The 14,967-nt window shown below is 40.2% G+C and overlaps 1 protein-coding gene across 1 annotated transcript in view; it reads left to right on the forward strand.

Moving 5' to 3' along the window:
* The window catches only part of CDH13 (cadherin 13), a 2,391,456-nt gene that overhangs the window by 1,841,773 nt on the left and 534,716 nt on the right, over positions 1-14,967 (forward strand). Inside the window, exon 10 of the mRNA XM_078669939.1 lies at positions 1,299-1,552. Coding sequence (XP_078526065.1) covers positions 1,299-1,552 — 254 coding nt within the window. The remainder of the gene's footprint in view (positions 1-1,298; positions 1,553-14,967) is intronic.

Below are 14,967 nucleotides of genomic sequence, written 5' to 3' on the forward strand. Positions count from 1 at the left end.
GTGGATATTCTTGTTGTGCTGACCTGTTGCCTGCTGCCCTTTTGTCTGGGTGAGAAGGACTGGACCTGCATATCATGAACTCAGAACCCAAAGTGACTCCAAGGGCTAGTTGGCTGGCCTTCTTGTCTGAAAGGTCTGATACATAACAGGCTTCCAACTTCCATACACATTCACCTGGACTCTGCCGTCTATGAGTCTACCCCTGTCCTGGATCCTTGGAAGGGGGCTTAAGGTGCTTGACAGTGGAACTGACTCATCATCTCTGCTAACCAATACATCTTCTGTTCTGAGCACCTCATCCCAAGCACAACCGATGCATCTCCTCGGCTGAGCAGTGCATCGTTGAGCATAACCTATGTATCGTGCTGCAGCGTGGTTTGGACCCATCACAAAGACCCACAATGCCTCAGCAGCAGAACTGATGCCTTGCCCCAATGATGCAGCGCATCCACAGCTCAGGTCCTCATATCTCTCATTGATGACAGCCTCGAGGATGACCATAGACTCCATATCACAGCCTCTCAGCTTTTCTGAACCGATGCACCGATGCCACTGGACTTTGCATCTCAAACACCATCATCAGGATCCTCGGCGATGATGCAACAGGACTTCTCACCGCAGCCCAGCCACACAGACTTATCTCTTCAGCTACGCAGTGCATCTTTGACACAGACCCATGCAATGCTCTGGAACCAGGATTTAAGGTATTCTGTTAAGCAGGCCTAACTGGATCCCTAGCAGGACAACGACGCTCCATCGTGGTCAGTGTGACATTGTGACTTTTGTCCTGCAGGTGCCTAGAAATCCCCAGTTTGCGCTTTTTTCACACAATTTTCAATAAATGCACTAAAATTCAATATCTCCTGTTCTACTACTTGGATTTTTGTTGTTTTGGTCTTGTTAAACATTTCTCTATTTTACTAAACCAATTGTTGGCTTCTTTTACAGTGTTTTTTCATTGTTTTGGTGTTTGAAGTGTTGCACAAATACCTTACACATTGCCTCAAAGTTAAGCCTGACTGATCTGTGCAAAGTTACCAAAGGGGTGAGCACAGGTTAATTTTGACTTTTCTTGTGCTTTACCCTGGCAAGGATTATGGTTGCCACTTGACCAGGGCTTACACCCTAGTCAACCAACATCCCAATTTCTTACACTTGGTTTCTTAAAAAAACTGAAATATGTATGGATTTAATAATCAGCTAAGTGTGCACGCAGATGATGAATTATTTATGCATGTTTAAGAGCTGAAACTTTTCATACTTCTTACAATTAATAAATAAGCAAATCTGATTTACAGCCTTTGGACTACGAGATTTTAGCTTTCCACACGCTGCTGATCAAAGTGGAAAATGAAGACCCATTGATTCCGGATATTTCCTACGGGCCAAGTTCCACGACGACAGTCCAGATCACTGTTCGTGACGTCAATGAAGGCCCATTTTTCCGACCAAACCCCATGACTGTGACGAAGCAAGAAAACATCGCTATTGGCAGTGAAGTTTTCACAATAACTGCTGTGGATCCAGACACACTTCAGCATCAGTCCATTAGGTATGTGAAATCTTCATTTGTTTAATAAAATAAGCATAGTTCTTTACTCAGATTCAATCTCGAATTAAAAATTAGAAAAGCCAACATTACTCAACCTTCAGATGGGGAAATAGTAAATTTCCCCTTTTTATGGAGCCAAGACAGTCTTAAGGGCAAGGGTCAAAGTGTACATTTTACCCTGAGCCCAATGATTTTCAGGGCACACTCTTATGTCAGAAATATATTTATGTGATATAAAATGCAGGACTGGCTGATGAATCTTTTAGGAGGAAACTTGTGTAGGGACAGAACCATGTGCCGCCAGATGGTGAATCGGTCTGCCTTTTTCTTTTATAGATCATTTTGTTCTACTTAGAACCTGGAGTGGGGCTCCTTTGAAGCTATTTGCATAGGTCCTGCAATAACATCTGTCCCTCTGTTAGTGGTATAAATGAATTTCACTCTCACATTTGGGATTTAATGACAAATAATAAAATCTACATAATTATTGAAGTCGCTGATTAGCTTAATATTAATTGGTAAAGTACAGTATAATATAAAGCGTCGGCTGTAAATATGTCAGTTGTAATCACCTCTTCTTCTCATTTCCAAAACTTTCAAATTTTACAGAGAATGTAACCGAGCCTAATAAACTAAAGGCTTTTTTGGGGTAAGAGTTTAATAATGTTGCGCCCACAGGATTAGAACTCGCCTACAAAGCAAACAATGTAACTAATTGTCCTTGCCTCCTTGGGCTCAACTGTTAATGTTTTAAGCAGAATGAAAATTATTTACTTAAAACTAAAACAGTGTAGCTTTTGATATCAACTTTTGTATAGTTTTTTTTTTTAAATTGTTGTGGTTATTCTTAAATGTTTAATATGGGGTTTTTAAACCGATTACAAACAATTTCAAAATTACATGAAAGAAGGACTGTGGATAAAAAAATTGAGAACCTTATTGAAGAAAATGTTTTGTGGTGTCAAAGCGTCAAAGAATCTTTGTTTTTGATGTTGAAATCCATAGAAGCCATGCATGCACAACTATAGATGAGTAGAGATGATAGGGTTGTTGGCATACCTATGGCATTAAGTTGCAGACAGTTTGATCCTACGAAGGTCATATATTTTTTTTCGTAATCTTCTGGATTTTTATAGTAGTAGTTTAGGTCTATATTATATGGTTATATGGTTAGGTCTTATTCACTTGTTATGTTTGTTGTTGTAGTCTCTTAAACTGCACTTGTTTTCTTCCTCTACATAATCTGCAATGTACCAGGCAAGTGATTTCAAGCGAACACAATCCTCTAAACTAAAGGACATGCTCTCCTTTGACATTGTTCAAGAGCTGGCGACACCACACGCGTCCTACATATGTGAGAAAAATCACTGCATATCTATGTTCGCTAGTTCTTTAGGGGCATGAACTAGTTCTCATACGCTGCCACAGACACCCATATTTAATGAATGGAGAATCAATTAGCAAGCTAATTTGTAGTATTCCCTTTTATGGCACTGCTGAGACCCCATTGTGTCAGGTCGTCCATTGCCTTTGTGAGAGATGTCCCCAAAGGTTTTTTTTCCACAGAATCATTCTAGCAAACAAGGACAGGTTTTACATCTGGAAAAATGTTATTATTTTGCGCCATGTGTGTGCTCTTTTTTCTGTATCCTAAATCCTTAAGGTTGTAGCATTTCAACAATGTGGAAATGTTGATTTGGTATGCAGGAGACCTATCATGGAGTTTATTGTCGATTGAGCTATTTGGTTACCTTTGGTGAATGGCACCACAGAAGGACTTTTATCTCCAGTTTGCCCAGTATCAAGAACTGGTGCTGAATCTGCCAACAATAATTAGAAGTGGTCAATGTATTGTTCATAAAACGTCTGCAAAGCCGCATTTTATACGACTCTTACAGGTGCATCATTAAGGAAAAAAATTAAAGAGTAGCACCTTTGTAACCGAATTTTGAAGTGTGACTCTCTTTGGGATGTATGACGTTACAACGCATACTTTTACAACGCCTACCTTTACATCGCAAGTTTTACAACGCATACCATTACAACGCATAGTGCTTTTGGGCGCTGGATAGTGAATAGTTTAATTTACTATTCCAACTCCAGTCCCCGTGGATGGTGGGAAGGTGTTGGATAGTACAGTAAACCTATTCCCTATCCTAGAGCACCCCCCAGCGCAATGCGTTGTAATGGTTTGCGTTGTAAAAGTTGCGTCGTAATGGTAATGCGTTGTAAAAGTTTCGTTGTAAAGGCTGTTCACCTCTCTTTGCCATGTTAGCCTATTTAAATCCATTCACAAAAAGATTCTCAAATTGGAATGGAGATATCAAATACATTGCTAAAATGCGCATTTTGTGTTAGTGAACATGCAAGCAGTCATATTTTTAAAAATGACGCCTTAGAAAGTTTTCTTTAGTGAAATAATGTGATAGTTACGTGCAGTGCTAACTTGTGATAGTATGCAACAGGAGGATAAAATAACACTGGTCCAGAATTTACTTCTCTTTGCAATTTTGCATGTGCTTTGATCCCATCAAGCTTATAGACGATGCTACTGAAAACCCACATTTAGTGAATTACTAAACCATATTTAGACTACAAATATATCCGATTTAGAATTTATTGTAAAATTCGAAAGTCTTGGGCTAATTTTATCATTAGAAATGAACAACTAAGAATACATTGGCTTATAAGTTTCTAATTTTGAACATTTCATGCCAATATTTATTTTATACATAGCACTTTTTCAAAAGTGCTTTACATTGAACGTGTGTCTAACATTATTATGATCCAGACGAAATCATAACTTATTTAATGGACTTTGCAAGAATGAAATACAGTGTTGACCTTAGTTGCAGTTACTACTGCAGCCTGAAATTCACTCACACATCTCATCCACGAGCTCAGTATTCTTGCAGCTAGTTTATCAGCTTTTGCTCCTTTTGGACAAGGTTTGTGGCTCACATTGACTGGAGGTTTTATATAGGCCTTCTGAGATGCAAAACTTCACAATGTTGCTCAAGCAGCAGGGATGAATCAATCATCACAGGTAAAAGCTACTTTGAACTGAAAATTGGTCCTGATGCTACACCAAATTTTGCAACATTCACCTCTCGTAGGCTACATTCTGCAAGAGTAATGTGACCTAAATCCTAAACACCAAGTAAAAGCAAGCACAAGCAAGGACTCAACCCATATATCACCTCACATACCGCTTTGTAACATTTGCTTTACCCAAAACCACGCATCTTTCATGTCTGAACCCTGTGCTGTTGTCTCCATTTAGGAATTTATGCTTCAGGATGTACCAAATGTAGCGCAAGCACTCCTGAACATCTCATCCACAGGGAACTTGCTGAATCTGGTGCTACAATCTTTTTTGCCTTTCGAAAAATGCAGTGGCGGCTGCTACCTGGAAGCAGCAGTGTGATGGGGTGGGAGTTAGAAAAATTCACTTACCTCCCGGCCGGCCAACTGGCCAGCCACCGTCTTTCATAAGTTGGCCTCTTCCTGGCTTCTTGGGTAAGAAGAAGCATCAGGGCTCCCTGCAGCTAAATACAATGCTGCAATGCAGCATTGTAATTGGCCTGAGCACCATGAGACAGCGATCAGTCATGGTTTGGAAGGGTGGGCATGTTCTCCACACAGGCTGTAATGCACCCTGCATGGAGAACCTGGTATGTGCACGTGACTGTTTTGGCCAGCCCGAGAGGGCCGGCCAAGCACTCATGCTCACATAGTGAGTGCAAATGATACCTCCCCCACAAAGGTGCCACAATAGGGAAACCTAAAATAATAATAACCTCAAGTTATTATCATTTTATTTTTCCTTGCTTACACTGCATAAAGCAGTTGGGTGAATCTCCTACGTCTTAGCGGATGAGCCGCTACTGGAAAAATGGAGCAGAACAATTTTTCTAACTTTTCTGTTGTGTGAAGGACAGAAAACATGGGCCCGCTGAGTGTTTACTTTCATTTATAAAAATACAGATCTTAGAATACAGTTAGGAAACTCCGTTAGGCAAGGTAGCAGCAATTTTATGGCTCCACCTAGAGGAATTGCCAAATGACTGGAAAAAATGTGTGTGGAGCAAAGCAACAAGGACATTTTTTTTGCCTGGAGTTTTGAAAACCTTTGTATAATTCCTTCCTAGTGTTTTGTTCTTGAATTGAATATGCCCGATTTCTGAATTTGATATAGTATGTAGATGCATCAGCATACAAATTGCAAATGCCTAAACTAGATCGAAAATGTGCAAAACATAAACAAAAACTCGAGGTAGAAGGCTTTTTTGACCTATCAGTGTTAAATTCAAATTTGGCAATACAATCATCAATTTTTTAGATCTCTATTAGAGCTTTTGAACCAAAGTAAAATTTAAATAACGCAATTTAACATGCAATTGTTTAAAAAAATGTACATTTAAATTATGCAATCAGTCATCCGCCAAAGGATTGCTGACAGTTTTTACATGAGCGTCAAATTATTATTCAAAATGTAACTAATGAGTACTAAATCATCCAAAAATTGAATGACAGTAAATCATCTGGCCACATAAAAATGTGTGTGACCTGTCAACATACAAATGAGAATAATTTAATTAAGATAGTGAAAAGAATATAAAAGTATAGTCAGTACAACCCCCTTCTTGAATTTGTCAATGGTATAATAAATCATGTCATACATGAGCTAAGCTGATATCCTCATATTTAACATATATTTCAGCAACTGCATAGTAAATGTATGCCAGTTAGTAACAGTAAAATTCTCAATACCTCTAAAGGTGGCAATTCTTGTCAAAATGAAAACTCACACTAGTGTTGTGATAGCTGTTGCCTAATGGAATTCCCCAAAGGTTGCCCCCTGAATGGCCTGACATGCTCTAATCGATTGCCAAAATATTCAGTAACACAATGTAATACACATATCTCATACTCAAACTTTGCAAGATTCTATGAATTAAAACCAAACATTTTAAATACATAGCCTAGATGAACACTTGAAATGGGCGTGCACAGTCATATTTATTGGAAAATTAAGATAGTAAAAAAATGTTGCCATAACTTTGAGGAAAATGGATCAGTGGTGATACAGAGAGCATGTGGTGAAGTATTCAAGGATACTGAATACTTCACCAAACTTTGAATACTTTGGGACCTATTCACAGAGGTACATTTGCACATGAGTAGATCTATCATGTAAATGTGCTCTAACAATATGTAGTAACTTTACTACTTTAGCCTGTTCACCATTTCTGAGTACAAAGTTACTAAACTATAGACGTAGATGTCTTAACCCATCTATAATCTTGCTTAAACTCATGTATTTTCAGCTACAAGCCAGTCCCTCTCACTTTTACTATTAAAATTCAAACTAACATGTGTGAAGTTCTCCACTGTTAGAGCAGAACTGTCCATACAGAAGAGATGGGAGAGGTGGCAGAAGAGGACTCTGCATTTAGGTTAGTGAGAAGCATTTTGTACTATGTGAGTAGTGCTATTGTAGTACTACTTAAAGGTATAAAAAATGCATTTTGTTTAGAGGGCCCTCAGTGCTTATGACTCAGCTAGAGTTTGCATGTAGATGGTATGTTCAACCCAGTTGGTGGTCAGTGCAGTGGTCCAGAGGTGTTCCTTAGCCCACAGCTCTAAAGGAAGCAGAATGTTAACTAAGTAAGGTCAATTGTTAACCAGCAATAGAATCTCTCATTCAAGTGTCACTCAGATATGAATTTACCTTAAAAAAATTAAAAGACATGAGGCGTTTGGCAAAACAGGAACAAGCTGGTTTAATTAAACACAGCGTCTGGGAGAGTAGCGACAGAGTGTGTCTGAAGAAAGTCTCTCGCTGTATTGTTGGCCGCTGTACGGCCAACAATATATACTTTTCGTGAGGTACAATAAACCAATTCTGCTATCTTGAAAAGCATCTTAGTCATAAATAACAAGTTTGGGCATCTGATAAGGACACAGGTGTCTCACGATCTCAGGGAGAGGTAGTGTGGGCCAATGTGTATGTGTCCAGATGTCTGGTTTGGGGAGTGTGTGACCACCATGTGTAGTGTGTAGTGTGCATGTTGTGTTCTTATTGGCTGAGTGCTTCTAGCTACATGTGGCATCTAGCTTTGTGGTATTTTTGGGGAACAGCAACTTTAGCCAAATGTCAGTCATAACATCTTTATTTGGATACAATCGTAACCATAAAAGCACAATATATAAAACATTACAGTAATTACAAATATAAAATACGATAGACATATATCCTAAAAAAGATAAAATACGAATATATGTATATCAGAAAGTGGCTAGTGCGTGGGCAGTCAACAAACAATGGATACAATTAATAAAATAGAGCAGTTAACAAATTTCATGGGGGTCAGGGAACCAGCATTGACCTACGGGCCCTTATAGCCCTTATAAGAAAAGTGGCTGTGCGAAAAATCAAATCAACATTGTCTAGGTCTAACATGTGACGATATGCTTGCTCCAGACTATTTGGTCTTCGCTTGTTAAAGTATGGGTAAAGCAGCTGTTTAGAGTATATACAGTAATATTTACAAAGAAATATAAAGTGCATGGTGGTTTGCTCGCTCCGATCGTCACACGGACACAAAATTTGATTTCCATTTTTGTTGAAGCCTAATGGGAAACAGAGTTCAAATCGAATTGTACCTGCCCTGAATCGCAACAGGACACTCCTTTCCCAGCAACTCATTAGGAGGGTCAGATACAGGTAAAGCGGAAGGCTATACAGTTCTATGGCCAGGTAGTTGTACACCATAGTTTTCCTGGACTCCACCACTAACCGCTCGTTATTATAAAGTTGATAAAGAGCGTATCGAATTTCCTTTTTTGGGACTGATACGACCAGAGTGGGATCTAGGAAAAGACTTTCTCTATTTATGCTACGCAAACTAGAAGTGACACCGCTTAGCCATGGAATTTCGAGGCCTTTGTCGCACTGGAGACAATCCTTTATAATCTGTTGTGTCAGGAGTGCTACCTCGTTCTTCCACACTGAGACCCACATAATTGCTGGCCGTGCTCGAATAAAATCAATTATAAAATCAATGTTAAGCTCCTTGTGACATATGTATTGGGGAGTAGAGATAGGGGTGCACAGCAATTTCCTGCAGAACCTGTTCTCTTCTAGCTGGATTGCTGAACAATTAGCAATTCCCCAAATCTCTGCGCCGTATGTTGCCACCGGGGCACATTGTAATTTATATATTTTCTGGATTGCTGCGAGGGCACCGTGGTCTTAGGGCGAGGTAAACTTAAAATAGAATTGGAGGCCTTTGAGAACTTGCTCCTGGCGTGAGCAATATGCTCGCTCCAGGAGTCGTTCGCAGCAAAGGCCAGCCCTAGATAAACAAAAGATTTTACAGAGGTCAGTTTTTGACCATCTATTGTTAAGGATCCCATGTCGCGCTTCCCAGGCCCACTGCTCATAAGAAAAGATTTTCAAAAATGTACCCGGAGGTCTAATTCCTTCATGTAATGATTAAAACTTTGGACAAGAAGACGTAGGGAATTAGGGGTACGACCTATCAGAACCGCGTCATCCGCGTAGAGAAGTACCGGGATGGGCTCTTTTCCAACATATGGGACATCTTTGGTAGCCATTTTCAGGGAAAAATTGAACCCATTTATATATATGATAAAAAGCAGGGGTGCCAACACGCACCCTTGTCTGACACCCCTGCTAATATTAATGGTCCCTGAAAACTCACCACCCTTCCCTATCCTTACTTGGGCTTGAAGATCACTGTGTAGGTAGGCTAGGAAGTTTACCAATGCTACGTCCAACCCACCGGCCACAAGGATAGCCCAGAGCTTCGACCTATTAACTAGGTCAAAAGCTGTGGACAAATCCATGAAAGCCATATAGATGGGGGCTCTCCTAGCGATGTTGTATTTTCCTAGAAGTAAATTTAAATTGAGGCATTGTTCAACTGTTCCTACCTTACCCCTAAACCCCAGCTGGCATGGGTCCAGAATAGCATTTACCTCTGTCCATTCCAGGATTTTATTATATAGGGCTCTCTCTAAAATTTTAAGCGTATTATCTATGAGAGAGATTAGCCTGTAATTACATGGGAGCGATCTATCTCCCTTCTTAAAAATCCGCACTATAATGCTTCTTGCCCAGGTCGCAGGTATAGTGGTCTGGGTTAGATTGTTAAAAACGTTCAGGAGTAAGGGGGCCCAAAATACTGGGTTCCACTTAATCAAGTCAATTGGGAGCCCATCCGGGTCCTGGGCCTTATTGCCTAAGCCCTGATTAATAGCTTCCGTTTCTTCAGAGATACTTATATCTATGGGGACTGGACTGTCAGGGTTAAAAATGTCATCATGTGGGGGCGGAGGGGTATAAATACCCAAGAAGTGTTCCACCCAAGCCTCACTGGCTATATTACAGCTGATGGGCGATGCTGATTGACCAGTTGATCGAACGTCACGGACCACTGCCCAGAAGTTACTGCCCTTATTCAGGGTAACGGCCTCAATTAATTTGTCCCATTTATCTATCAGAAGCTCCTTCTTCCTATCATTAGTTACCTTCTTGTAGATTTTCCTAGCCAGTTTAACCTCTGAGTAGCTGAGAGGGCACTACGCAGCTTCCTATTAGCTAAAGAGCACTCCTTATTGAACCATTTAGGGTTAATTGCCAATTCTACAGAGGTTTTGGAAAGAGAGGTCTTGATCGTCTGACAGATCTTCCCAAAATCCTCGACTATCTGCCCTGGTGAATGGTCGAGTGAGAAGCAAGACTCTATCAATGGAAAGTTATTCCTTACTAGTTTACTAAAGATTTTAGAATTGTCGACCCCCCTCCACCATAGTCTTAAGTTGTCCGATGACACTGTTAGATTTGTGGCCACACATTCAATCTGGAAGGATGGCCTTTGGGCGGTGTGTATCACGATTGTGATTGGGTTGTGATCACTGAAATCGGACGGTACCACCTCGGCAGCTCCCAGTTGATATTCTATTAGTGGGCATACAAAAAATGAAATCTATGGTGGTGCTACAGCCCCTTCCCCTATAGGTCGGACAATTGAGTTATATTGACGCCAATTTTCTCTGACCTGTTTGTGGTGCAGCTATCTATCTGTGGGATTGATCAGGGTTTTCCCTCAGTGCTCGTTTGTCTTTGGGCGAAGTGAGACCCCTCATGTGACCTGTCCCTTGATTGGTATAGGTTGGGGTCACGGGCCTGTCTAACCATGTATCTCTGACTTTGGGTTGATGGGGATTTCATCTTCGGTGAATCCGACAGCACTGATACAAGTTCTTCAGAACCTCTACAAATTGGGCTGCAATCATTGATATAATTTTTACGGACATTCTCAATCATGTGCATACAGGTCTTATAGCGTACATCAATATTGTCTTTACTGATATTGGCATTGTTATGTGTTCCTAGATCATGGTGTACATTGACATTGTTTCTACTGGTATCAACACTATTGTGCCGGCATAGCTTATGACATACATTGACATTGCATTTATGGGTTTTGACATAGTTATGCAGGCATAGATTATGATATACGTTGAAATTGCATTTATTGATATTGCTTTTGTTGGGCCCGCACATGCCATGGTATACACTCACATCGTACTCACCCATTTTACAAGCATCTAGTAACCTCTGTCACTCATTCCAGTTTCTCCAACAGCTGACAGGGTGTTGAATGTGGCTGACCAGAGCAACAGAATCAGCACCACAAGCTGATCCTTATCCCTTCCCCACCAGAGTGAGCTTTAATATCTGTGAGGCTGGAATCAATCTAATGACCGACCGACCCTGACTGATGACTGTTGAAAATCTCATGAGACTCCAAAGGCTACACATCAAAAATTATAACTCTCATGATCTTATTTATCAAGGGTAGATTGATGTTGGACAAAGAGCGAATGGAGTTCGCCAGTGTAAGAACATGTATTAAGGAAGAGAGATTAGAAGACCATCCTGGAAACCATAGAAACCATTCCTAAGAGGTAATGCAAGTTAAATGAATGGTGCAATGTACTCTCACTTCAACCACCAATTATGTTTGTAGAGGCATTTGAAAATACATTTGTCTCTTATTTGTAGAGGTTAAATTGTAACCTTAACTATCATCCATCCATTTTAAATCATCAGAGAAGACATTTGACCCATAGAAGCAGCAGTAGCCGGTTATCAGGTGGTAAAGCACATAATAAATAATTTCGATGCCAATAAATATGTTTGAGTTTAGGTAGTGGAATGAACTGCGGAAGTCTAACTGACGTACTTACCTTTGGGGTGGGTGGCTTCACAGGAGGAGTCAGTCTTGAGACCGCTCAGATCTGCCACAAAAACTAGCAGGATTATTTCCAGGTGGACCCCCAAATCTGACTCTGAGAAGTAAAGAATATGCCAAGGCTGTCTAAACATATCTTTTTATATACTAACCTGATGTGGAAAAATTGCAAGCAATTATAGCAATGATCATTAGAGTATTAGCATAGGTGCATAATAACATCGAAAATATTAAGAAAATACCTAACATTCTAAAATTAAAGGTTAACAGATACTTGTTATATTTGTACGTTTTGAGAGAAGCGCACCCAATCCGACAGACTTCTATTACAATGTCTGCTGTGAATGCAGGCCCCGCATATGTTGAAAGGCAAAATCCATATACTGACAATGAAGTGCTCAACTTTCAGGATGTCTCCAAACACAGAAATGGAAATTTTAATCTCTACAAACTGCAATATGTGTTTTTTTATTGTCTTGCACGGGATGAAAAACACGAATGTAGTAATTTCTTAAGGTATTCGTGAAAATGAGAAATGAAAAATGGGAAAGGCACAATGCTAGCATTCAGCGTTCGTTTTCCCATACGGCTTATACTTATTTATAAAAAACAGAGCGCACATAAAGTTGTATAATACTTCTCCAGAATAATAAAAACATCATGAACTTTCTTACATAAAAGTTGTATAATAAAGTCAGAATTTTATTACCCTTTCAACGGCATTAGGCCACAGTCATAAGTAATAAACCAAGACTTTATATGAAAACCTGCAGCAGTCTTAGTTATGCAGCCTAATAAAATTCTGTAATTACCATATCTCAGTACAGATGAAAAAATATTCTGAAAGTCCAATCTTTTCGCCAACCCTAAAGGATTGAGTAGCATTCTCTGACGATGATACCCCCATTATTTGATTTAGAATTTCCAGCAGGCATTTACTCGATCACTATTAAGGTTCCTTTATAAGGGCTCTGCAACACTGAGTATTAATCTGCACTGGTATTGCAATGTTCAAGGAAACTATCACTTTCGTGTGATGGATATTTAATTTAGCATCATTTGTTGAAATTACAAGGATTAAAACACACTCTTGAAGCATACAGAACAAATGTGAATGGTATTTTGTGTAGCATGTGTAAAGAGCATCCCTCTACACTCTTTACAGTTACATTTATCTTCAGATGGGAAGAGTGCAGTGTGGCACACTAAAACATCAACTTATTCATAGAACATTTTTATGGAACTGTGGTGTGAAGTGGTCTAACTGAACCACAAAGTATTCATAAACTGGCAAGTCCTTTTCTTTTTCTCTCTTTTGTGGAGCGCCAGCTAAGATCAGACTTTTTCGGCAGATTTCCCACTGTAAAAACTAAATATTTCCCAATGTTTGAAATATAATTTGAACAAACGCACAGTACTGAAAACATGTGTTTGTTCAGCAGAGGGAAAGAAGCAGAACGTTCTATCAACTTTTGTCTCAAAATAGAATGAAATCCGCAGACGTAGTTGAATTTCTTCCCCACATGAAAAGGAAGTGAATAGTTTTTCATGAACTCATTAATACAGCCCAGAAACTGTGAAATTACCCCTCAATTATTGTACGTCTTTATCAATGCCTGTAAGCTGAATGAACATTCCATCCGAACCATGTCTAACCACTCCTTTTCCTCTAATTCTAGAATGCTCCAGTGGGGGTTGAGTCCTAGGATAGCGGCTAAAGCATGAGTCACTTCTTCCTAAAGTAACACAGTGACAACAACCTGGTCTTACAGCAGGCTGTGTAGAAACATCTGCAGGAATGCTGAAATTACCACAGCTAAAGAGTGACTAACCTCGTGCATTAAACACAATTTTAGAACATTGTTCCCTGGAGCTCCTTAGCTGCCAGCTTAAGTAAATTACTTTAACACAGTGAAGGTGATTCAGCCTCAGGGTATGTCCATCCACCATGTGTAGTCCAGGCTCTGACTGTTTCAATGGCAACAGCCAATCCACAGATTCCCTTGGCAGGCTTGATGTCACGATGTATGCAGCAGCTCTGCGCGTGTCTCTGCTGAAAAGCGTAGCCTTTTAATTGCATTTATCATCCTTGTTAGGCTTTGTCATGCTCCCCGTCCAGGATACTACTTAGGGGATGGGGCTATCAGTTTTGCGAAACCACATTTCCCAGATGGATTATCTTGAGCTACTGGGCTGGTCATGACACTCCTCTTCTACATCACACATGGCTGTGGCACTGGTTACCGTTGCTAGGATAGAAGAGAGCGTCAAAGGTCAAATGGATAGAATCCACAGGACCAGCCATAAACCAGCAGATGTCTTCTTCCAGCCGCTGTCCCTCAGACAGGATCATACCATTATGGATAACTGGAGAACCAAGGGTAGAATGCAGCCCTTCTTACATCACATCAGCAGGCTACAATCCAAAATCTGCAGACACCGTCAGAAGTGATAGTATTCTATATTGTAAGACACATCGTCACTTCCAAGTATGGAGATGCATTGATTATATTTTTTGAGAAACTCTTCAAAAACTCTCTTCTTGGCTACAGATGGGTCTTATCAGGATGCTCAAAGACATGTACAAATGACCAAGAGATCACTTGGAGCAACGGTATTTGTTATGGGTTACTGTCATGAGTAACAAGGAGATGACAAGTGAGCTGAGGATTGGAGATGCAGAGGTTTTGCAGGAGTTGGTCATGCCTGAGTGCAGCAGTGCGCCAATGTGTGACTGGAATGTGGTCAGTTTAACGTTTTAATCATTAGAACCCACAGATCTGTGACTACTACCGCACGTGAATTTAGAAGTTATAGAAACATCACATCCACCACAGTCTCCCTGGATGCAGGGGGTCTTTACTGACTCTGCCTCGGAGGCTTATTAAGGATGGCCCTGCATCCATGGGGGCTTTTGGATGCTTCTGGAGGACACAAAGAGCAAGTCCCTTGCTTATTGTATCAACACACATTCAAACAGACAGGCCAGTTCTGCCATACTCCTGCACACAAAGATATCTATTTGAAAAACATATATTGATAACACAGTAACAGCACACTTACAGTCTGAGAAAACAGCTATCCTACCAGTCACCATTTCACTTATGGCTTTCGGCTATGTTTCGC

This window comes from Lissotriton helveticus, chromosome 12 (genome assembly GCF_964261635.1).
Source record: "Lissotriton helveticus chromosome 12, aLisHel1.1, whole genome shotgun sequence".
NCBI classification, from domain to species: domain Eukaryota; kingdom Metazoa; phylum Chordata; class Amphibia; order Caudata; family Salamandridae; genus Lissotriton; species Lissotriton helveticus.